This window comes from Sciurus carolinensis, chromosome 4 (genome assembly GCF_902686445.1).
Source record: "Sciurus carolinensis chromosome 4, mSciCar1.2, whole genome shotgun sequence".
Lineage (NCBI taxonomy): Eukaryota > Metazoa > Chordata > Mammalia > Rodentia > Sciuridae > Sciurus > Sciurus carolinensis.
The window spans coordinates 100,327,397-100,353,382 of record NC_062216.1 but is presented as its reverse complement, the minus strand read 5'-3'; the positions used below and the strand labels follow the sequence as shown (position 1 = coordinate 100,353,382).

The following is a 25,986-nucleotide window of genomic DNA, read 5'->3' as shown; positions in this document are numbered from 1 at the left end:
ACCCTACAAAAAACTTCCGTCATGAGATTGGTGAGCTCATGTTCTCTCTTACTGATGAGCATTTATTTTTAAGTGTTTATATAAGGGCTTATTTTGCATTTTCATTTGTGAGACTCTACAAGAAATTTTACCTATGTGTAGTTTCTGAAACCTGCTTTCCCACCTACTTTTGGATAATCAAGTGTACATGTTTTGTTTTCTTTATCAATCTTTGTGATTTCTTAGCCCACCAACAATGATTTTCCCTCCATAATGGCATATTCTTCTGTCTTCTTCTTATGTCTTCTTCTGACATAATAATTTAAAAACATAAATATCTGAACTATTTGAGTACATCTGCATTGTCGGCTTTCTCTTGTTTTGGGCTCACATTTCTTCTTAATCACTTTTGTTCCATACCTCTTGAAGATTTTTCTCTTTCAAGAATATGGAAATTAAGAAGTTTTTCTTTATATATGTATTTGTCCTAATATTATACCATTTGCTTTACATGGACATATTTCAACATAATTTTTCTTCTTACTCTGAGTTAAGTATTTGATAGATTTATCATGTCTTAATTCATTCTCATGATTAGCCTTCCCAATGTAATTATTTTAGTTCAGATTCTTTCTTAAATTCCTTTAGGATAGGGACAGTATTTTGATAAATCTTTCTATTCCCAAAGTGCTTAGCCCAGCAGCATAAAGGAGAAACTCCCGAAATATTAAACTTATGAGAAACTCCCTAAAGAGCTTCACTGTTATTTACAATTCTCATTTTAAAAATGTTGAGGTTATTAGAATATTTTCCTCTGTAAGTTTCTGATCTTTTGAATTATCCTCCCTTCAATTTCTGTTCATGCAGACATTCCTCTCTTTTCTTCAATTTTTTTGAAAACCTCTCCTTTAGTGTAAGGTGGCATACCGTGTGTTATACTTTTTTCTTCGGCATGCTCTTTTTGACATAGAATTACACTCCCACATGACCTTGAGCCATGTCTTTCAGTTTTTCTTCATTTCTACATCTTCCTTATTTGTCACAAGTAAGTATACTGAACAGCTTCCAATATTGCTTCCTTAAGCTTTGCAGAGATGAAATTGTTAATGAGACAATTCAGATATATCATGGACTTTGCTTTCGCAGAACGCAGCTGGCAGATGCCTGATTAGTTGATGTGTTCCATCAATGCTATTAATCTTTCACACTTTATACCCCCACTTTTTTTCTTATAAAACAAGCTGGATTTTATTATTAATTACTTATAAAGATTTCTTAAAATAAGGAAAAAAATAACCTAGTCTCATGAGATAGAACCGTTGAAATGAATCTTAGTTTATTTGTTTTTTCCCCCCATCTCAGGGGCATAATCAACCCATTTCCTGCTTCAAAAGGAATCAGAGCATCTCCACTTCAGTGTATTCACATAGCTGAAGGACATACAAAAGCTGTGCTCTGTGTGGATTCTACTGATGATCTCCTCTTCACTGGATCAAAAGGTGCTAGCAGTTATCTAATGTGGATATTTAATAGGGTTTTCTTTTCCAATGATTTAGTTTTTAACAGGCTCTAAAAAAGTCAAAATGTTTGAGACTAGTAAGAATCTGATAATCCTGTTCAACCCCTGAATACATTGAATATAAAAGCATTGCGTAGTGGGGAATAAATAAAACCTCTATTGACATTTTGGGAATGCAGTGGTGAGAGAATGCATCTGCCTTCATTATTTGGGTATATACTGCATGCAGTGTTCTGGGTTTTGTAATGCAGGTTGATATACACTTTTATAAAAGGCCATTAAAAGATCCAGTGTGGTAAAAGGAATAAGACAATAGCAACCATCATTTCTTGTATACTAGTTATATATCAGAGGCTGTGAGCCACTATACATCTCATTTAATTCTCACAGTCCTAATGGATACATGTTGTATCTTCACGTTACAGATGAAGAAATTCGGGAAGAGATTAAAGGATTAGAAGTGGAAAAAACAGAATGAGAAACCTAGGTCTACTCATCTCTCATCCTGAACTTTTGACCCATTTGGTATAATTCCAAGCAACTAGACATCAGCTATAAATGCTCATACAGATCATGTTTTGGGGTTTCAGGAAAGGGAAGATCATGCCTAGATGTGAGAACAAGGAAGTCTTTGATCAGGAAGCTTTTAGGATGAACCTTATAGGATGCTTTGGATATTGACATAGAAGGATGGATAATTAAAATTTCAGGGCAACATTCACAGACATAGCGTTTCAAGTGGGGTGTGTTTGGACACTAAGTCCCAGTTGTGTTGAAAGTGGAATATTTAAAGTAAGAGAAGTGGTGGACAGTGAGACTGGAGAGGTAAAATGGAAGCATGTGTAGGGAATGTGGGGAACCAGTAAAAGTTCCTTAGCATTTAGGGACATTCCAAGGTTCACTTTAATATGCAAACATTTGTTGTTCATTGTTCGTGAAGGAAGCATAAGGCTCTAGCTAGAACTTATAAATTGAGAATAATGGCAAGAAATTTCCCAGTTAAAAAAATCTGTTATGTGAAGATATCACACTTTTCTGATGATTTAAATTTAACTCTCCAGAATAATTATATATTCAATATATCAGAAAAACAAGGAAGAATAGTTCTGGGGTTATGTTTTGGGGTCAAAATAAAAATAAAATCCATTAGTGCCCTGGAAAAGAAAGGTTTGTGTGTATAAAAGATTGGTAAGCATAAAGAAAGCATTATGTTTTGAAGAGGCTGATTGGAGATGGCAATTTTAAATTCAGGGGCAATCTGAGACACAACTATTTTAGTATGACTATTTAAAATTTTTACATAAATATTTTTTAATACCATGTAATACATACAACAGACATCCCAGACTCTGATCTGATCTATTGCACCTACCTTGCCTATGAACCTGCTGCAGAAGGTCAACAATGAAGTGAGGATGCCTGTTGCAGGTTAATTGAATAATTAGCTTTCCTTTCCCATCCTCTTCTTGTAGAAGAGAAGTTGTTTAAGTAATTCTTATTGTTAAGAGAACCTAAAGTAGTTCATGTTAACAGTATTTCCTCTTTTCATTTGTTTTAGATCGTACTTGTAAAGTATGGAATCTGGTCACTGGGCAAGAGATAATGTCACTGGGGGGTCATCCCAACAATGTCGTATCTATAAAATACTGTAATTATACCAGTTTGGTCTTCACTGTGTCAACATCTTATATTAAGGTGTGGGATATCAGAGATTCCGCAAAGTGTATCCGTACTCTGACGTAAGTAACTTAAAAACACCTGAAGGGGCAATAGTTATTTTCATTTTACAAAAGACAAGAAAATATAAATCTATGAATGCATTTTAATTTTTTATACCTATCTACTCCTCAGAGAATGTTAAAGTTTAGATAATAAAAGTACAGATAAATAAGGGGAAAACAGATTAACAAAATGTAAGAGCCTGGCCTGGTTTTAAACAGAAAAGAATAAAACATTTTTTTATGACCCAGTAGTGCATAGTTCATGTTTTTTCCCTTCCAAATACTAAGGAATTACATTCATACTATTTACCACTCGATGGAATTAAATAATCTATATTAGTCACTTCAAATAATTATTAATCCTTGGAAAATGACTGAGATCATCAATACTTTGGTGTTAGTACAAATTTTATAACTGCAGGTTGTGTTGGATAATGATTATTTTTTGCCCTGAGATTGAACTATTTTATATAATCAAAATTAAGGTTACCTCTGTAATTATTTAAATGAGAAGGGAACATTTGAAAGGTTAATTTTTACTAATTTGCACAGTAGATTTTATTAATTTTTGAGTACTAATTTATAATTTGAGAACCTCTAATTATTTTATGTACTGAATACAAGTCTCTTGAGGAATGCTTTATAGAAAAAGAACACTATATCTTACTAGAAATTTACCAATCCATTTGAATCACTAAACTCATACTTGAAAAGATTGTCCATAACTTAATTTAGCATTTAGCTAAGAAAATGTTTCAAATTAAGAAAATAATATCTAGAATTTATCTGGAGAGATAGAAACAAATTTTGATTCTTTAGCACATTTACTCTATTTGTGATTGAATTAAAGTAAACAGAACTGCAAATAATTAAAAAGATTCCAGTGCCTTTAATCCAAAATGGTAACTTTTATACACAAAACAAATTTGGTGAACCTAATCCACAGAGAACTTCTGGAACCTGCCGACAAATGAATTACTTTTATGGCATGATGTCATTTGTTGACTTTTTTTCTTTTACGTCTTACCTTTTCTGAGTGATTTTATAGTCATCCTTATCTCAGGACTTAGAATTTCTAGCATTATAATAAGCATTAAATGAAAGTTGTAAACCATGTCCTCCTGTTTTATCCATTCATGTATTCACTTATTCACCAAACATTATTTGCACCAACTCTGTGTGGGGTACTCTGCTAGGCACCATGCATACAGTGACAAAAAGCATGTTGTTCTCTTTGCCTACAGCCATTTCCCTAGGGATTCAAGAAATTGTAAGCCACACTTATGTCTGGAAACGTGACTGTCTTTTCTTTGTTATCTTTTGTGTTAAGGTCATCAGGTCAAGTTACCCTTGGAGATGCTTGTTCTGCAAGTACCAGCCGGACAGTGGCTATTCCTTCTGGGGAGAACCAGATCAATCAAATTGCACTAAACCCAACCGGCACATTCCTCTATGCAGCTTCTGGAAATGCTGTCAGAATGTGGGATCTTAAAAGGTAGAATTAAAAAACAAATAAACAAACAAAATAAAACCCCCAAAATGACACTTCTTGCATTTAGCAAATGCAACCTCATACTTTAATAACATTAATACTTGTGAAATCTAATTTTTATATCCTCAGACAATGTAAAATAATAAGTTTTTCTTTTCAGCATAGCACTCATTAACAAACTCACAGTTTTCTTTTTTTTTTAAATGTCCATGCTGGGACATTTAAAATGTGTAGGGAGGAAAATAGAATTATTTTATGGTATTTTGATATCTGTCTACAAATTATGTTGTTTATTAAGAAGAGGTGAAGATTCTCATCCAAGTTTCACCAAAATCTTTGAAATAATTATTTTTACAACATCATTTAAACATTCTTTATCTCAACTGTTTTAGTTTATACAATTAATTTAATAATTTGAACCATAAATGCTCATGGGTTTTGTGAATATAAAATAATAAAATATATAACGATAAAATGTTAAGAAGACGAAGTGGTTTAAAAGAAAACAAATGGTAAATTGAAATGTAAGGCATTTGTGTTTCATTTAATTTTTATTTGTCAAGAAATGTGAGCTTTTATCCCTTAGTTGTGGGCTTGTTTTAGCTTCTTTTCTAGTTCTTAAAATTTTGACAGGAAAGGAGCCTATCTCCCTTTCCTTCCTTCCTTTCTTCCCTTCTTCCTTCTTTCTTTCCTTCTTTTCTTTTTGGTGATCCTGGGATGAACCCATGGCCTTGTGCATACTAGGCGAATGCTTTACTGCTGACCGACATCCCAACCTGGGAGCATTCATTTATTACTTAACAAATAGTATTCCACACTAATTATGGCAAGCATTGCACCAACAGTACAGTAGGTCCTTCGCGTAAACACCGAATAAGAAAACTGTGGTTTCTACTGTCCTAGAGCTTGTGTTTTGATGGAGGATAAAGCTGTTTACAGACTGTGACAGAATACTAGAGTGACACTCATTCAGGGAATACAGAGTGCTTCTCTTCCTACAGAAAGACGTCTCTGTATTTCAGCAGCTGACTTGAGATAGGACTGTAAAACAGGGTTATTATCACCCTCTGACAATTTATATCACATTTTTTTTACTAGCCAGGTATCTGTCCTGGTCATTTTCATATCTTTATAATAATTAAAGTGGACCACCTATTTTCTGACATACATATACATACACATATATGTATGTGAATATGGGCATATATGTATGTATATATAATGTATGTGCACATGTGTATTGTGAAAATGTGTATATGTATGTAATTAAATATTTTACTTTCTCCTAATTTTTTGGCCTCAAAATTATATTAGTGTTATTTTTTTATTCAAATATAAATTGGACCTAAAATATTAATATGTCTATCAGAGCTTCGGATATTTAACAGATTAAAATTTACTTAGGGGGAGTTTAAATCAATCCTTAGCAATTTTTCAGAATTTTGCTGCTTTTTTTGTTTCCTATCTAAATGACATTAATCAATGTTCAAATAGCTAGCATAGGACTCTACCACTTCTATCATAAAATATGCTAGTTTTCCTTTTTTTTCTGATTTGAACAGAGTTTCATATAGATGATTCTGAAATCAAAAAGAAAATCATTGGACCAGGTGTGGTGGTACACACTTGGAATCCCAGTTACTTAGCAGGTTGAGGTAAAAGGTTCACAAGTTTGAGGCTGCTGAGGCAATGTGGTGAGATCCTGTCTCAAAGTTAAAAATATAAAAAGGGCTGGGTATACAGCTTAGTGCCGAAACACTTGCCTAGCATGTGAGAAGCCCTGGGTTCAACCCGTACTGAAGCAAAGAAGGAAATTAGTGAACCATTTTATGAAAAATATAGATTATTTATGTTGAGGCTTAGCCCCATCATGCTAAGAAATATTTTCAAATAAAATCATTTGTCTTTCTTTTTAAAGGTTTCAGTCTACAGGAAAGTTAACAGGACACCTAGGCCCTGTTATGTGCCTTACTGTAGATCAGATTTCCAGTGGACAAGATCTAATCATCACTGGTTCTAAGGATCATTACATCAAAGTATGTATTATAGGGTTGTTGAAGTATATTTTTCTATTTTTTTTCCTCTTCTCTTTTTCAGGACTGAGGACTGAACTCAAGGCTTGGATGTGCTAGGCAAACGCTCTGCCACTGAGCTATATCCCCAACGCCTTTATTTGCCTGTTAAATGATATGTTTGAAGTATTCCAATTCATCTAGGACCCCCTTCTCTTAACAAATTTCCTTGTTCTCCTTTTCTAGCCTTTTCTTTTTTCCTCCTATTCTTTTCCTCATCCACAGTCCTGAGTTTACTCTTATTTAATTATGTATTTTCATTTTTTCATAGGAGATAGATTGGGAGAGATTTTAAAGATCTTTTAGCTTAGTCTTCCAATGAATAATTGAACACATTATTATCATCTTTAATATAGAGCATATTATGCCTTAAAATTTTATGTAATTTAACAGCTAAGGTGAGCAAAGATAAATAATTTGATTCTAGAAATGTTACATTTGAGATCCCAACAGAGGATGTTCATATGCAGTCCAGCAGGCCATTAGAAATGCAAGTCATAGCTCCAGATAAGCTATGACTAAGATGTAAGTTTGGGAGTCATTCAAAAAAAGGAAGATATTCAAGGAGTTATCTTTGAAAAACACAGCCAAGGGAGAGAGAGAGGCTCAGCTCTTCATGTGCATAGGAAATGGGCTCAGTGGATAGGGAAAGTGATGAAGGTGAGGCCATTGATGCAGTGGGGGGAGTTCCTGTGGGATCCTGGAAGCGAGCCGTGGAAAGCAGTAAGCACGTGCCAGCCTCTGGTGGAGAAGAAAGGGCAAGAGCATGTGTGAAGATAAAAAGAAATAGGGCAGAGGGGAGAATCCAAAGCGTTTTTGATCGTGCTAATCTTCTTAGGAAAGCCCTAGGCCATTGCTTGGAGAGATGAAGGCAACTCAGAAAAGCACAGACGTTTGCAACAGCAGCTTTGGGGACTGGCGATGACCTCCAGGACTGCAGATCCACCTAATATTGATTAAATAACAGCCATATAGCTTATTTGAATTTCAATTGGATTGATATGTAGTATTTTAAATTATTGAACATATCATTTGCTTACTTATACATGCAAACATCTGGTTGGTTTTTATTATAGCCTGCAGACATTCAAGCATGTGACATATAGGCAAAACCAGTGTGAAATAAGGCTCAGTTCACTCTCAGTCATTTATATTAAGTTAATTCAATTAACTTAGCAAAATGTTATAAAAAGTCATGTATGATTTGTGTTTGTGTTTCTATAAATGTGCACATATACTTGTATTTAAAAGTTAAATGGGATAACTGCTTTCTTTCTACCTCTTTTAAATAGATGTTTGATGTAACTGAAGGGGCTCTTGGAACTGTGAGTCCCACCCACAATTTTGAACCCCCTCATTATGATGGCATAGAAGCGCTAACCATTCAAGGGGATAATTTATTTAGTGGGTCCAGAGATAATGGAATAAAGAAATGGGACTTAGCTCAGAAAGACCTTCTTCAGGTAATGCTGAACTTTTTCATGGTATGAAGTAGGCATTTTAAAGCCACTTAGTCGTCTATATAAGAACTTGAAGAGCCTCTGTATAGATTTTTATTGTTTAAAAATAATATTTATGAGGACTCCCTCTTTTGTCAGTTACAACAGTTACTAATTGGTAGAAAGGGAACACTCAACACTTAATACCTGCTAACTAACAGATCAGATGCTGGTAAGAGTTGAAAGATCTGAAATTGTCCTTCATGTGTCATTTTTATTAAATATAAACAGTGTTGGAGTAGGGCAGTTGGATTTTCTTATTTTGTTTTGTTTTTTTGTACACATATTCCACAGTAGCATGTTTAGCTAAGGTCAAGAGTAATATCCATGATTTCTCAACTATAGGAGCGTTCTCATGCATCCAGGAGTGGTAGCTCTCTCTTTCCCCACAGAATGATAGTTGGTTGTAAGTTAAATTCAAATATTAATGTATTTTTCTAACAGAGGAGGAACGTAAATGAAGTTGTTCACAATTTCAGACTTTTCCTTACATATGTATGCCATACACACACTTATGTATGCATTAAAGTTTGCTATCACTTTATTGCTTGCAACCCAAAGATGAAGACAAAAAGAACAAGTAGCATGAATATTAATAGAAAAACTTGACAATAGATGGACATACCGCATTTAGAAGCTTTTATAGACATACATTCATGGTTATGATTTTTATATTGTGCATAAATATTTATGCATAAATTGTGGGTATATAGTCTCCTTTTCTAAGTGTTTATTTGTTATGAAATATGTAGATTGCATATGATCTTCAGCAAAAAAACTTTAGGCCTCTGTATGGTCTACCCAAGGTTTTAAATCAATGTTTTTATGAATAGATCTTATAATCTACATAGAAGGTTATAGCTTTCAAACTTGTTTTATTAAATACATTTTGGAGAAAGATGAGATACTTACTGCCCATGAGAAGGACATGATATTTGAAAAATCCTGTGGGCATTCTGAGTTTTTTTTAGAATCAACATATTAATAACATTAAAAGTCCTTAATACTGATAACAATTATGGAGATTATTGAGCAAATTTGGGAGCAAATTACAGATTCATTTCTTCACATCACTTAGTGACTGCATAGAAAATGGATTTTTATAATTTCTACACCACTCAGCATTTTAAATATTGACTTTTACAGATAAAAGTGTAACTTATTTTGGTATGAAAATGTCAGTTTGGAAGGGGCCCCTTAAGCTGCTTTTTTCTCTTTTTTCTTTCAGCAAGTTCCTAATGCACACAAGGATTGGGTCTGTGCCCTGGGAGTGGTGCCGGGTCATCCAGTTTTGCTCAGTGGCTGCAGAGGGGGCATTTTGAAACTCTGGAACATGGATACTTTTGTGCCAGTTGGAGAAATGAAGGGTCATGATAGTCCCATCAATGCCATATGTGTTAATTCTACCCACATTTTTACTGCAGCTGAGTAAGTTTTTCCCATGTGGTTTTGCTCTTTATTGGTTGCTTGTGTTCAGATTTAATAAATATTAAGAGTTGTGAATATCTGAGAACCTTTTATTATAGTCATACTAATGTCTGTTTAAGATAACCTATTTTATATTTTTTGATGTACACTGAGAGCAATGAGTTGAGGTTGCTAAGTTATAAAACAATCATGCCAGTCTTATACTAGTACTCTGTTTATAATAGCATGTCTGCTGCAAGATTTTTTCTTTTTAATTTCTAAAAAAAGAATTTATAGATTACTGATTTAAAAGATTTTTGTTTTCAGAGAGGCAACAAATTTGCCATCCTTCATATTTAGAACAAATTATTTTCTGTGCTTCTTGCTCCCTTTAAAGTAAAAGAACATGGTAATAAAATCTTCTTCTTCCCTATTATGGATGACTGGATTGGTGGGTTCATTTGTTCACAGTGAATCTTCTATGTTCTGGGCGCTGTTCCAGACTCTTGGGAATACAGCAGTGAACAAAATATACACAAACTCTAGTTTTCATCCTAACGAGAAGAAAATAAAATTTTAGAAGTCAAAATATGTTAGATGGTGATCAATGCACTGGAGGAAAATAAAGCAGGTCAGGGTTACAAAATAGAGTGGTCAGTGAAAGTGACATTTAAGAAGATGCTTGAATGAGATAGAAAGATGTCATGACCATGAAAATACTCAAGTACATGAGTACTTTGGAAAGGAAAGTGTATGTATTATAATGTGAGGTGTTGGTCTCACTCAAAATCTCCCTATCTCATTTGTGCATGGCTATGTTAATTTAATTTGAACATTGCCTCGATTCAGTTTGTCCCAAATGCATGAATACCCTGATTTAATTTTAAAACCTCTACTTCATTTCTGTGCCATTTCTTATTAGTTGGGCTGTTTTTATTGAATCCTTTTCATTTGGATCTACTTTTTTTCATCTTTAAGGAGCATTGAAGCTAATTTATTTTGTTTTGCTAAGGTGATAACCTTTGATGCTTCATTGATGTTGCTTTTGCTTGTCTATTAATTTATATTTGATTGGTTCTTTGTGTTATCCTGTCCATCCCTCCTCCTTTCCTTTATTTTACTCTAGCTTCCACATATAAGAGAAAACATTTGACCATTGAATTTCTGAGTTTGGCTAATTTCACTTAGTATGATGTTCTCCATTTCCATCAATTTACTGGCAAATGCCATAACTTGATTCTTTTTTATGACCAAGTAGAACTCCATTGTATACACAAACATATATGCAAAAACACATATACCACAATTTCTTAATCCATTCCTCTATTGATGGGCATCTGTGTTAATTTCATAATTTAGCTATTGTGAATTGTGCTGCTATAAACATTGATGTGGTTGTATCTCTGTAGTATGCCGATATTAGATCTTTTGAGAAAATTCTGCAGTGGGACAGCTATGTCATATGGTGGTTTCATCCCTAGTTTTGAGGAATCTCTGTACTGCTTTTCAGAGTGATTATATTAGTGTATAGTCTTACCAACAATTTGAAAGTGTACCTTTTCCCCCACAACCTCATCAGCATTTATTTTTGTTCATGTTCTTGGTTATTGGCATTCCAGCTGAAGTGAGAGAAAATCTTATGGCAGTTTTAATTTGCATTTTCATGATTGCTAGAGATTATTGAACATTTTTTCATATATTTGTTGGTCATTTGTGTTTCTTCTTTTAAGAAGTTTCTGTTTAGATTTTTTGCCCATTTGTTGATTGGATTATTGTGGGGTAGTTAAGTTTTTTGAGTTCTTTGTATAGTCTGGATATTAATCCCTTTTTGGAGGGATGTTCTCTCATTCTATAGGCTCTCCATACTCTTAATCATTTCCTTTGCTATGGAGAAGGTTTTTAGTTTGATGACATCTCATTTATTGAGATTAAAACAAAATAAAATCACTTGATTTTATTTCTTGTGCTTTGGGGCTCTTGTTAAGGAATTTGGTGCCAGTATCTATAATAGAGTGTTGACCCTTTTTTTTTTTAGGAGTTATAAAGTTTCTGATCTCATTCCTAAATTTTTGATCCATTTCCATTTGAGTTTTGTGCAGGATGAGAGAGAGGGGTCTCATTTCATTTTGTACATATAGCTATACAGTTTCCCAGCATCATTTGTTAAAAAGTCTGTCTTTTCTCCAAGATATATTTTTGGCACCTTTGTCAAATATCATATGGTTATAGATATGTGAATTTGTCTCTGTGTCTTCTCTTCTGTTCCTTTGGTCATCATGTCTATATGATGAAATATCATATGTATTGTTTTGTTACTACAACTGTGTAGCATAATTTCAGATCAGGTATTATGATGCCTCCTGTTTCACTTTTCTTAGTATTGCTTTGGCTATTCTAGATCTCTTATCTTCAAAATGAATATAAGAATTGTTTTTTCTAATTCTGTAAAGAGTGTTGTTAGTAGTTTGATGGGTACTGACTGCATTAATCTATACATTGCTTTTGATAGTTTAGCCATCTGACAATTTTAAATCTGCCTATCCAAGAACATGGGATATCTTTACATTTTCTAAGGTCCTCTTCAATGTTCTATAATTTTCATTGTAGAGCTTTTCTACCTCCTTGGGTAGCTAATTTTCAAGTATTTAATTTTTTTGAGGTTATTATTGATGGAATGGTTTTCCTGATTTCTTCCTTGGCTGAATCACTGTAGGTGTAGTAAAGTTAATGATTTTATGGGTGCTGATCTTATATCCTCTACTCTGCTTAAACTCATTTTAAGCTCTAGAAGTCTTTTGGTGGTGTTTTTTGGATCTTCAGGATAAAGGATCATATTGTTGGCAAACATATAGTTTGACTTCTTCTTTTCCTGTTTATATGCCTGTATTTTTCTTTACTTGCTTGATCTCTCTGAATAATGTTTTGAGGACTGTATTGAATAGGAATGGCAAGAGTGGATGCCTTATCTTGTTCCTGATTTTAGAGGAAATGCTTTTAGTTTTTCTTCATTTAGTATAATGTTGGGTTTGTCATAAATGACCTTTATCATGTTGAGGTAAGTTCCTTCAATCCTTAGCTTCTCCCGTGTTTTTAAGATGAATGCGTTTTGGAATTTATCAAAGGCCTTTTCTGCTTATATTCAGATGATTGTGTCATTTTTATCCTTAATTCTGCTTAAGCGATGAATTACATTTATTAATTTGCATATGTTGAATGAACCTTGCATCACTGGAATAAAACCCACCTGGATGATCGTTTATATTATTTTTATTTCTTTTTGAATGCAGTTTACTAATATTTTATTAAGAATTTTTGTATCTCTATTCATCAGGGATGTTAGTCTGTACTTTTCTTTATGTGTCTTTATCTGTTTTTGGGTTATTCCGGCTTCATAAAATGTATTTGGGAATGTTTCCTTTCTTTCAATTTCCAGGAATAATTTGAGAAAGACTGGTGTTAATTCTTCTGTAAAGGTCGAGTAGAATTCAGATGAGAATCAATCAGGTTCTGGGCTTTTTATTTTTTGGAAGACTTTTAATTGCTGTTTCAATTTCATTACTTACTATTGATCTGTTTAGATTTATCTTGCTGGTTCAATTTGGCCAAATCATATGTGTCTAGAAATTTGTCAGTGTGTTCTAGATTTTCCAGTTAATTGAAATTTTCAAAATAGGTTCTGATAATACTCTGGATTTCAGAAGGGTCTGTGGTGGTGTCTGTTTTTTCATCTCTGATTTTGTTGATTTGCATTTCCTTATTCTTTCTTTCATTTATCATTTCAAAGAACCAACTCTCCTTTGCATTTATTCTGTGTATTATTTTCTTATTCTCAATTTCATTGATTGTGGCTCTGATCTTAAATATTTCCTGCCCTCTACTGGCATTGGCATTGGCATTTATTCTTCTTTTTCTAAGGCCTTGAGGTGGAGAATAAGCTTATTTATTTGGAATCTTTCTAATTTTGTAAGCTATGCATTTCATGCTATAAATTTTCCTCTTAGAACTACTTTCATGCTGTCCCAGAGGTTTTGATATGTTTTATCTCTCCTCTCGTTTGTTTCTAAGAATTTCTTCATTTTGATTCTCATTTCTTCTTTGATTCATTCTTCATTTAATAGAGTATCATTCAATCTCCATATTTTTTTAGGGTATGTGGTTTCTATTATTTTTCTTGGTATTGATTTCTAGCTTCATTCCATTATGATCTGATAAACACATGGCATTATATGTATTTTTTGTATTTACTAAGATTTTCTCTGTGGCCTAAAATGTGATCTATTTTGGGGAAAGTTCAATGTACAGCTAATAAGAAATTAAATTCAGTATTTTGGGATGGAATACTCTCTGGATGTTCCTTTGGTTTATATTCTCTGGATGTTCATTTGGTTCATAGCATTGTTTAGGTTGGAGATATCTTTGTTAATTTTATGTTTTGATGATCTGTCGATTCATGATAAGGGTATATTGAAATGACCCAGTATTATTGTGTTGTGGTCTATGTGGACTTTAATCTCCTGGAGTATTTATTCCATGTAATTGGTTCATTGACATTTGGGGCATAAATGTTTTTATATCTTATTGTTGAATTGTTCCCTTTACTATGATGTGGTGGCCTTCTTTGACTCTTCTGTTTATGTTTTGCTTGAAATCTGCTTTGTCAGAGATGAGAATAGCTACTTCTGTTTGTTTTCTTGGATCATATGCATGGAATATTTTGGTCATCCTTTTACCTTAGCCTGTGGATGTCTTTTCCTGTAAGATGAGTGTCTTGTAAACAGCATGTTGTTTGATTTTGTTTTTTAAATTCATTCTGCTAATCTGTGTCTTTGAACTGGGAGTTGAGACCATTAACATTAAGCATTAGTGTGAATACATGTTTGTGGTTTTCTGCCATTTTGGTTTTTTTTGCTATATTTTATCCTGTCTTGATTCTCATTTAGTAGATTATTCTTCTATTGAACTTCTTCTGTTTGGGAGCTTTGGGTATTGTGTTTTATTTCCTCTGTGTTTATCTTTGAGTATTCTTTGTAGTGCTTAGTGTTCATGGATTCTTTTAGTTTATTCTTGTCATGGAAACTTTTTATTTCCACCTTCAATTTGAATCCAAGCTTTGATGGGTATAGTAAACTTGGCTGACAATTTTTTTTTTTTTTCTTTTAGGGCTTGGAATATCTCATTCCAGGGCCTCCTTGATTTTAGGGTCTGAACTGACAAATCAGAAGTGAGCCTTATTGGTTTGCTTTTAAGTGTGACCTAATGTTTATCTCTTTTGGCTTTTAATATTCTTTTCTTATTTTCTGTATTAGGTATTTTGATTATGATATGTCTTGGTGAACTTTTTACTTGAGAAAGTATATTTGGTGTTCCTTTAAACCTCTTATATAGATGTCTATGTCATTTCTGATATGGGAAAAGTTTTCTGTAACTATTTCATTGAAAATATTCTTTATGTCTTTAGTTTGTATGTCGATGACATTCTCTTCTATTCCAATAATTTTCAGATTTGGTCTTTTAAAGTTGTCCCAGAGTTCTTATATATTCTGGTCATGTTCCATTATTTTTTTTTCCTTTGTTGCCTCTGTGTAGTGAAGGTCATATAGCTTGTCTTCAAGGCCTAAAATTCTGTGTTCAAGGCCTGAGGTTCTATTTTTCTAGGCAATCTATTCTGTTGGTGATGGCTTCAAGTGAGTTTTTAATTTGATTGATTGTGTTTCATTTCTAAGAGTTCTTTTTTTTTTCACTGCTTCTATTTCTTTATTAAAGTGGTCTTTCATCTCCTGTAATTTCTCTCTTAATTCCTTCCTTAGATGTTCTTTTAGTTCATTGAACATTTTGGGTGGGGGTGGTTACCAGGGATTGAACTCAGGAGCACTTGACCACAGAGCCACATGCCCAACCCTATTTTGTATTTTATTTAGAGACAGAGTCTCACTAAGTTGCTTTGCACCTCGCTTTTTCTGAGGCTGGTTTTGAATTTATCATCCTCCTGCCTCAGCCTCCTGAGCCACTTCATGGAACATTTTAATAATCAATTTTTAATAACCTTTCTCTGGGCTTTTGTTCACCTTGCTTTCAGTGGGATCCTTTGTTGGGGATTGTGGATTTTGGGGGGAGATTCATTTGCCTGTTTCTCTTATTTCCAGAGGTCTTGGACTTGTGTATCAGTCAAGGTGGATTCCCTTACCTCTTTTTTTGTGTGTGTCCTTTTGTGTGTAGTTCTTGTTTGTTCTGGGACTTCTCTCTATTTTTGATGTATGTATAAATGCCAAGGGGTGGGACCTGAGTTCCCTCTTTTATTGTTCCTCCTTGGCTTCTAGTTGTTGGTTTGGGGCTTTTGTCTCCTCACTTCTTTGAGTTGGAGTAATGTCAGGGAATGTTTAGTTCAGTAGCAGGGTGAACTTTTAGTGTCCCTGTAGGTTCCCAGCATCTCATAGCTTGGGGTGAGATAAACAGTAGTAACAACCATTGCAAACAAACAAACAATACCAGTGTTAAAGTTAATACACAGTTTGTACTATGACATCTTCAACATTAATTATCACCAGTAAAGAGGATTGGTGGATTCAGCAGTTGTCAACAGTAAAAACAATAACCATGAACTAGATCTGCCTTTAAAGCAAAGAGCAGTTATCAACTATATCATCTACAGCAATAATGAATGTATTATCATTAATGGTGGGGGCAAGAGTTATATAGACCAATTTGTTCTGAAAGATGGCAAAAATACAATTAATTGTGTTAGGAAGTTAGAAAAGACTTCACAGTTTCAAAAATCAAACAGAGAATGCAGAAGAGTTGTATTGGGCGGTTTTTATATGCAAGGAGGGGAAAAATAGAAGAAGCAGAATATTGGGAGGGAGGAAGAGAGGACAATAGAATTTGACCATTAGTAGGAGAGGAAAAGAAAGATAAGAGAAATAAAATAAGAAAATGAAAATAATACAAAATCAAACCAAAATATACAGTCAAAAGAACCCAAATGCTCAAAAGAGAATGCTAGGAAAAAATGTCATTTAAAATATACTACCTGTGAAAGAAACAAAACAAAACAAACCAATCAGCACAGCCAGAATTCACATATACATCCACGTTTTCTCTCTTTCTCTCACAGACACACACACATACACACACAGAATAAAAAAAGTAAAATAAAATGAAAAAAAATTGAGGTTGGGAATGGGAAGGATGGTAGACTGAGATTATCCTATTTACATGTATGATTACACTGCTGGTCTGACTCAGCACCATGTACAGTCAGAGGAATGAGAAGTTATGCTCTATTTGTGTACCTTCTCCACCGAGGTATTCAAAATAGTTGAACAGATTGGGTGGTCACTTCTTTGTGATTCTTCTTGAATTATGAACTGATAGAGCAAGGAGAGGGGATTGTTAAGCCATTCCTGTTTTTGTTTTCTTTTGTTTTTTGGGCTGCCAATTGGATCAGTCTAAGATTAGAGCTGTTTGATGTAAGAGTCTCCCTTCTCACCAATATGAGGCAGAATGGGTTAGGATGAAGTACTGTCAATTGGCGTTTTGTCTATTTGGACCTATTTGGTGCATTCCCAGTGTACTACTGCTGTAGCGTTCTCTGAAGGGGTTAGGTCTGATCAGGCTTCCGAGGCTTTATTGGGTGGTGCCTTCTTTGGAGAGGCTAGATTGGCCTGTCCCTAGGGCTAGACAATAGCAGATCTTATGTGTATCTGGTTCTCAGGAGCCTCCCAAGAAATCCATTTATGGAGCAAGGAGACTGATCCTTCACTCACTGCTGCCCATGGGCACAGCCTTCCTGGGCTTATTGCCTGAGTGTATTCACTCCCCATCCACTCAGACCCGCGGCCTGCTTTAACTGGTCACATGAGCCACCAGACACAAAGGAAAAGCAAGCTGGGCTCCACTTTGCCCTTCCAACTTGAATCCCTCTAGGTACAGTCTATTCCATTCCTGTTTCACTCATATTTTGTTAGGCCCAGCCTAGGTCACTCAATGTTGGATATTATAACATTGCTTCTTAAGTATTTCCATTGTGTTGTATTCCTTTAAAGAGTATTGGACTTTGTCAAGTAGTTAAATTACTTGTGGTTCAGTTCCATCTTTCAGAGATTTATTTTCAAGTTTTTAAGGGAGATCTAGAGAAACTTTACAATAGGGTTAGTTGATTCTTGCAGTAAGATTCATTTTTCTGATTCCTCTTGAACATCCCAGATATTCAGTGGCATCTCTCTAGTCAGACCTTGAACATATCACAGCCCTGTGTGAATTCTGGGAATTGTTAAATTTATAGCTCCCTGGTCATGGTTTTTGGTCTGGCTTCATAGTCTCACTAAACTCATGTGAAACTTAGCATCCATCGAAGACTTTAGGGGACTTCTGTGGAGATTATTTATAGAGCTCTTTCCCTAGTCAGCTCTCTCCTCTTCTTTTCTTGGTCTTATACATTCTAACTGCTGTTTATGCTCCAGATATTATTTTCTGTTTCTTCAACTCAGTGATTCTTTAGTTCTCTGGGTTCCTCTTCCATGTGCTGTAGAGTGGAAGATGCTTTCGGGTGGAAGCCAGAGTTCTCAGAGTTCATCTTCTTGGTTTCCCTTTTCTTGGGGTCATAGTCCTATACTGCCACCCCCTGTGTCTGAAAACCATCATTCTATATATTTTGTAAAGTTCTCTCTTTATTTGTGGTAGCTTTCTACCATCAGGCTGACCTGATATAAATTGCTATCATAACTGATGGCGGAGGGTCCATTATCTTAAATTTAACATGTCCAAAAATGGTTTTCCCTATAAAAATCCTGCTCATCCCACAGCATTTCCAACCGATGGCTTCTTTTCCTCATTTGCTCAGGCTGGCACTGTTCATTCCTTTGTTTCTTTTGCACTCCATATCCAATCCATGGTAAGATCCTGTTGGTTCTGCCCTTCAGCTTAGAAGTCAGGGTGTGCTCTTTCTCCTCTCAGAACCCTGCAGTGGTCCTCCATTTTGCTTGGGTTGGTCTGGCCTTCTGAACATCTGTTACCTCCCTTGCCTTGCCGTCTGCTACCCTCTGACCTATTTCTTCTCCTACAACTCTGCTAGCCTCTTTGCTGGTCCTTCAATCTGCCAGGCTCACTCCTGCCTGGGGGTATTTTTCCCTGCAGCTCCCTCTGCCAGGATGCTTTTCTCTCAGAGATCCTGACTTTTCCAGCTTTGTTTCACCTTATTCTTTGTCTTGCAGCCTGGTACACCAGAACCCCCTTGGCATGCCCTGACTTTTTTTTCTATAGCACTTATCACTAATTTTATATGTTATCCATTGTGGTTTATTGTGAGTCTCCTCTTGCTAAAATGTGTGGTCTACAAAGGCAGAGGCTTTTTTAGTTTTTGTTGTTATTGTGTTTAAGCTGTATTCTAACCATCTGGAACAATGCCTGGCACATAGGTTCTCAAATATTTGCTGAGTAAATGGGTGAATGAATAAATGGAATGGTTGAATGGGTAAATAAATAGACATGTGCTACTGCTGTTATCAATGTATATGTGTTGTGTGGGATGCTGATCAAATTCCAGAAAACCTGGTTCTACTGTTACACTAGGCACATCACTAAATCCCCCTTTTCTCTGGAACAGACTACAAAACTCTGAAGTGCCTTTTAGCTATAAAATTCCATGAAACCTTTTTTTTTTTTCCCCTTTGATTTTGGGTTTATTGGGAAATTGGGGAAAAAGATATTTTTTAAAGCCATGAGAAATGGTAAAAAATGTAACTATATAATCACTGGCCCCAGTGTCCACATGCTGGGTGACAAGAAGCACATTTTCTTATACACATTTTTTTTCCTTTTTAAAAAAATTGTACTTTACTTCCAATTGACACTTAATAATTACTTCTCCTTATGGTGCATCAGAAAATACTTCCACATTTAATCTTCCACATTCTGTGCTAGATAGAGTATTTGTCCACTTCTCAATAGCCTCCTGCTTTTTCTGTGGGCTTATTTGCTGATTTCACTCAAAGGTAGCTTTCCCTGCCTGTTGCCACATTCACCAGCTTCCTGGAAATCCTGCCTAGCTTCTTCCTACCAGAAAACTCACTGTGACCTTACTGTGGCTTTTGTACCTGAAGACTTGACCTTACATCATATAACATGTTTTCTAAAATGATGAGTGCAGATCTTGTGTTAGGAGATGGGGCCAGACTGCCTGGATTCAAATCTCATCTCCCACTTATTTTGTGATCTGGGCCACAACTTAATAAAAAGAGTATCACAGTTCCAGCTACTTGGGGGACTGAGGCAAAAGGATCTCTTGAGCTCAGGAATTCTAGGCCAGCCTGAGCAACATAGCAAGACCTTGTCTCAAAAACGAAACAAAAGTATCATAGCACTATCTATTTCTAGTGGTACTTAAAGGAAATTAAATGTATTAATATATGTAAAGGCACATAGTGACAATACTGGCATATAGTCAGGCCTTGATTAATATGAGCTAGTATCATTATCTAGTATCATTATCATTATTGGGGATATATGTTTGCTATTCTTGTGAGACAGTGTATATTTTTATTTGCATTTATCAAAGGCTATTTAAAAAATATTTCCATCATAAGTAAATCTAAGAGCTATGTCTATCTTTCTATCTCTGTTCACATGTCCATTTATTGTTTTGTAGTGACCGAACAGTGAGAATTTGGAAGGCTCGCAATTTGCAAGATGGTCAGATCTCTGACACAGGAGATCTGGGGGAAGATTTTGCCAGTAATTAAACATGAATGAAGATAAGTCATAAACTGAATACTGTGATGATACTCCATACGTTCTTTATGGAAAATATCCTGCATTTATTAGGCATAAACTTATGAATGGGATTAACTGGAAAATATATCTGAATCCATTTACTAAATATTAATGGTATTCTTAAAATTGTGTACTATCCTGTGTGCTTAATTTTACTATCTACCAATACATATGTATCCTACAATTGATATATGGCTTGATTCGCACTTTTGTTGTGGCTAGATTTTTGTGCCTAGCTATAAAAATACAACCTTCAAATTATTTGAATTACAAGATATCTGCTTTTGTGACAGTCATAAAACACACCTGAAATACAATGTACCTCACTGCTCACTCATTCATATAGTCTGTTCAGGTGATTTACATTCTTAAACATATTGGAAATGTTAATCAAACTGTGGTCCACTTGTCAGGTATTCATATCAGTCTATAAAGAGTTCCCAAATTTCAAAGCTCATTTAATGTAATGGAAAAAAAATAAGGAACATTATTGATGATTTCCCATAAAGTGAAATTGACCATAATCTACTAACAGAGATTGTTTAACAGTTTGTGTTAAATGTTTGCATTCACTTTTATTGACCAAAGTTTTGCAGTTATGCTATATTCTGTGCTCAGGACTAAGACACTGTTAAATTGTTTTATTAGTGCTGTGCATACACTCTGTAATGGTCTACATTTTTGATGTGCTAACAGAAAGATATTTTGATCTATTTTCCTAAGGAGTTGTTTCTATTATCACCTTTTACTTTCTTTTTTATTTAATAGTAGTATTTCCTTTCCCTTTTATCTAATTTTTATATGCTGCTAAATATATTTTAAATACACTATGTTGGCAAACCTTAGTAGCTATGATGAGAACTATTATCATTTATGGTGGGAAAAACTATGTAAATAGGTAGATGTAAAAAGAGATGATCTTGTGTTGTGCCTGTATGAATTTTTAAATGCTGTAGATGGGATTTTGCAAAAGGATGTATAATTTATCTGTCTGCTCATAATATTAATTTGTAAATTCTGCAAGTATAATTTTTGTGTAGATGGTGTAACACTTGAAAATATTGTCTTAAGTGATTTTTCCCTGAAAACATTTGCTTGTAAATGAAAACTAAGCAAGTACTTAAATAAATGTGTTGCTGTGAATTATCTTTATTCTGTTGTTCTTTTTCTAGTTTTAAGGAAATGACCAGTGTTTGTAAAGCTGTTTTGTATCTAGGAATTCCTTTCTTTGCTCACTAGACATGAAATATTCCTGAAAAGTTTAAACTTTAGTCTCATCTTGATGAACTATGGAAACTCTATTTAAGGAATTAAATCAAATGATGTAATTTAGAGCTTTGAATGTAGATGATAAAATAAATGAAAATTATTCCCATAAATGTTAGGACAGTGGTGACCTGGCTTACCTGGAGAGGAGGAGTGGGTGATAACTGGCAGATGTCACACAGGTGAGCTGGGAGGCTTAAGAGGGTGTGGAAAATGCTTCTGTGTGCCCAGCAGTCTTCTTTTTGACTTGGGTCCTAAATGTTACTTACTTACATGCTCATGTAATATGTTCATGTTTCACTGTACATATATTTCTCTATCCTTTTCTATATATGTGTTCTATGTTTCAAAAGAAATTTTTTTTTAATTTTAAAAGAAAATATTTTCCTATGAAGAAAAAAAAAGCTACTTTGTAATTTTGCCTCTTTCCGTAAAGTAAGATACTGTGCTAAGACTTGAGAAAGTTAAGACTATGTTGAATTTCATGTTTCTTGGAGTGTTTTTTTCCATAGGACTATTGGTCAATAATTCGGTAATCTTGCAATTAACTTATTTAGTAGATGTTATCGAGCATCTAGAGGGCTAGGTATTGGAGATGAAAAAGAGCAAGACCAAGATGACATTTGCTCTTTGGGTGGAGTAACATAATAAAAACAGTATTTACAAGACTAGGAAGTTCAGGATATATCCATTCCTATCTGTGAGACCAGTCTGAAGCCCTAAAACACTGTTTGCTTAGGCAAAATACAAAGCCATGTGCCTATTTTACCGTTTTAAATGGAAGCTCAGCTAGTGCGGATCTGATTCAAGTAATTCAAAAGAACACGAGAAAGGGGTGGCCTTCTTTAAGAATTTACTTATTAAAACATAATGTTAGTCCATAAAGATTCCATTCAGAAAGGTTAAAATAATTCTTTAAAACAGTACAATAGTGCCTACAAAACTTAAAAATTGATTACCCCTCCCTGTGTATTAAATGTATGCCTGGTGCCTCCATGTGTGCTAAATAGCCTTTTCTTTTTGGGGGAAGGTATAGTTCATCTATCAAATCCAAAATCTCACATCTTAGCTAAAGAGAAATGACAAGATTTTGTATAGCAGTTCAGCAATAATTTCCACAAGACTACATTTATTGAATTCACAGCTGATGGTGGAGTCTGTCAAAAAAATTTAAAGTCATCAACATGTAATAAGTCCCTCCATGCTACTTGTTATTTTTCCCAAGCACTTCCCATACTTTAGTTCAAAATCATTTCAAATTGTTTTTGGCCTTGGAATAGGTTGTTTTTTGCATAGTTGTTGAAGATTTGATCTGCCAACCACTGCACAGATATGAATAGTTGGGATTTTATAATTGTAAATTATAGATATAAAATGTATGATTATATATGGCATCATCATAGAAAAATAAGAATTATCCATCTTTCTAGTTTCCAACTATATTGAGATGCTCAATTTAAAAATTTCATAGGTGCCATTAATCTCTCCCTCTCAGATGAGAATAATAATTGTATTAGTCAACATTTATTGGGTTTTTACTCTCCCTTTGTTTGAAGAGGTAACCCCTAACATGGGGAGAATCTAAGATGTCATTGATGATCAAAAGCACCCAATTTTAAGGATTTATTTTTTTTATTATGAAAAATGTTCTGCCTTCTAAAATTGATAAAATATAGTAGTCCTATTATGTGGGATTCTGCCAGACAGTCAAAAGTAATGGCAAATGTTCACTACTTCATATATGGTAGATAATGATTCTAAACCCCATCTAGTATGCTTCAGTGTGTGTTAGACATAGGAAAAACACAGACCACATTTCTCAGGTGTGTCTCAGATTAGCCTGGCTTCCACCACCTGGGTAAGAGGTGGAGCCAGGAGGAATCAGTTTCTGCAGCACAGCAGCCAAGGCATTTGTTTTTCCAGTGGCAGCAGTGACAATCCCAGTGACTGGCTACTGGCAGAGGGAGTTGGCAGGGTATAAGGTACCCTTTTTTCATTGGCACACAGCTGACATAGTAATCTTGAAGTCAAAAGGCGGGCAGGCAGTGGTTCCTGTCTTCCTGATTGTGGTAGAGGCAGTACCTTGCTGGGCTGGTTTTGGGGGCTAGTCTAGCAGCTGCTCCTCTTGTCTAAACAATCTTGAAGTATGAATTTCCCTACAGTAAATTCCTTTCTGCTTCAACCAGCTGTAGTACTTTCCATATTTGCAATTGAATTTTAAAAGATACACTATCTTTTTTAATTTGTGAATTGTGTTTTAAAACATTTCTTCCATTTACTTTTTCTCTCTTCTAATTAATCTAGGTAATTGTTTTTACCTTAAAAACAGTGCTTTTTAGTTTCCTGAATGAAGTCTTATTATATTAGAAAAAAAAAATTTCCTTAAATGCTATTATTACTCATTAAAGTTGTCTTCTCTCTTCTCTGACAGTTCTTTTTTTTTTTTTTTTTTCCAGAGCCCTCCCTAGTTATTCTGCTTTGTCTTCCTGTAGTTGCTTGGTTCTCCTTAGGTGTGGTGTTCTTATTTTTCTCTGCCTGATCATGGTTCTGCTTACCTGGGTTGATAGGGCAGGCTTGTGGTGGGGGACAGCATTCTGCTCTGGTAAGCCTGGATTTTACAACAAATTGTCAGTTTTCTTTCGATAGCCTGGGAAATCCCTCTGCTCTCCCTTGTCTCCAGGTCTGTAGGTGTTTGCCCTGTGCTCTGTATGCATCTGCCTCAAGGTTCTGCTAGGCCTGGAAGATTTAGCACAATCCCCTGGGACAGCGTTATTCAGAAGCATTGCTTTCCTTGGAGGTCATTCACAGTTCTGCTGTCCCTGGCAACCCTGCTTGGTGTTTTACTCAGGAAAATATAAGTACAGATTATCAGAGATACATTTTCATTCTTCCTCATCCCCTGCAACCATTTAACCACCCTCACTGAAAAATATCAATCAAATAAAAATGGAGTAATGGGAAACCTGATTTCAGTTAGAACCAGATTCAGCTGCAGGTCCCAGGAATCTGACCAGAGTTGTTTATTAAACTCTGATTGGGCTTTCATTTTAATAATTGGGAGTTTCGGTCAAAGGTAGGCAGCTGGAAGTCTCCTCCACAAGCCTCAGGAAAGATAGGAAGATGCTGAGGAACTTAACTAATGTAATTTTCAATTACTTTGGTCATTAACTTTGGATCCTAAAATACCCCCTTCTATCTGATGGGCATCTCATCTCTACCTGTTCCCACCTCCTTTTCCCCAGACCTTCTTCTGTCTTTTGGTTGTAGAAGGGGAAGCCCCATGGAAGAAAAAGTGCTCCTAAGAGTGATCCTGATGCCTGGGCAGGGAAGGGTGGGACTGCAAACCATGTGGGAGATTCAGTGCTAACCCAGGAATCAGGAGAATTCTGTAGTTTATGTGCAGAGACCCGCTAAGTCCCCCTCTACCCATCCTCCCTGATGTCCTACTAAGAGATTTTAGCTGAACACTTGATGCTCAGCCAGAGGTTACACTTCCCACCTGATCGTACGGTGAACCAGGGCCACATGCTTTTGTTCTGGCTGCGTGATTTAAGTGGAAGTAACATATGCAGCTTCTGGTCCTATTTTTTAAAATAAAGAAGTGCTTGACCTTCACTTTTTTTTTTTTTTTTTTTTTTTTTTTTTTTTTTGCCCTGCACACCAAGGAGAATAGAGAAGAGGAAGTGGAGTGAAGAGCCAACCCTGAGGGTGCGTTTGAAGATGACCACAGGTAAAGGTGGAAACAGTCCTCGCCTGGCCTGGTGGGACAGAAATTTCTCCCTACCTCAGAGAAATCACATGTGGAAGGTCAGCAGGTTTTCTTCCTGTGAAGGTCCAAATAATAATTATTTCAGTGTCAACCTTCTTCTTCATTTTTGGCATTTTGAAGACCACACAAAAACAGATTCTAGATTATAGAGAGATAATGTCTATCCTTTAAGAACCACTGTATTTTAAGATCCCTTTTTATTAAATAGCAGTCTAATGTAGTTTAGGTCCATGTAGTTAATGATTTATAACTATATATTCTAGAAAATATTTTCTGCAGAGAGGGAGTACATCTATCAAGTACGGCACAACCCAAACATATAGAAGATACCATGTTTTCAGGGTTGTCCTGCAGTGCTCAACCCCAGGAAAATACTGCTTGCTTTGAGACATTTTAAATTTGTGTATTGGCTACATGTTTGAGACAGATGGCAATAAATCATCTTGTTTTAAAAGGTATAAAAATACAAGACAAATTTTTAGCACATCAAAGTTA

The 25,986-nt window shown here is 35.0% G+C and overlaps 1 protein-coding gene across 1 annotated transcript in view; it reads left to right on the top strand.

The window, feature by feature from the left end:
- The window catches only part of Kif21a (kinesin family member 21A), a 156,158-nt gene extending 134,534 nt beyond the window's left edge, over positions 1-21,624 (top strand). The window contains 7 exon segments of the mRNA XM_047549133.1: positions 1,342-1,478; positions 3,057-3,237; positions 4,550-4,714; positions 6,630-6,747; positions 8,076-8,246; positions 9,511-9,710; positions 20,332-21,624. Coding sequence (XP_047405089.1) covers positions 1,342-1,478; positions 3,057-3,237; positions 4,550-4,714; positions 6,630-6,747; positions 8,076-8,246; positions 9,511-9,710; positions 20,332-20,425 — 1,066 coding nt within the window. The 3' untranslated portion in view covers positions 20,426-21,624.
- The last annotated feature ends 4,362 nt before the right edge of the window (positions 21,625-25,986 follow it).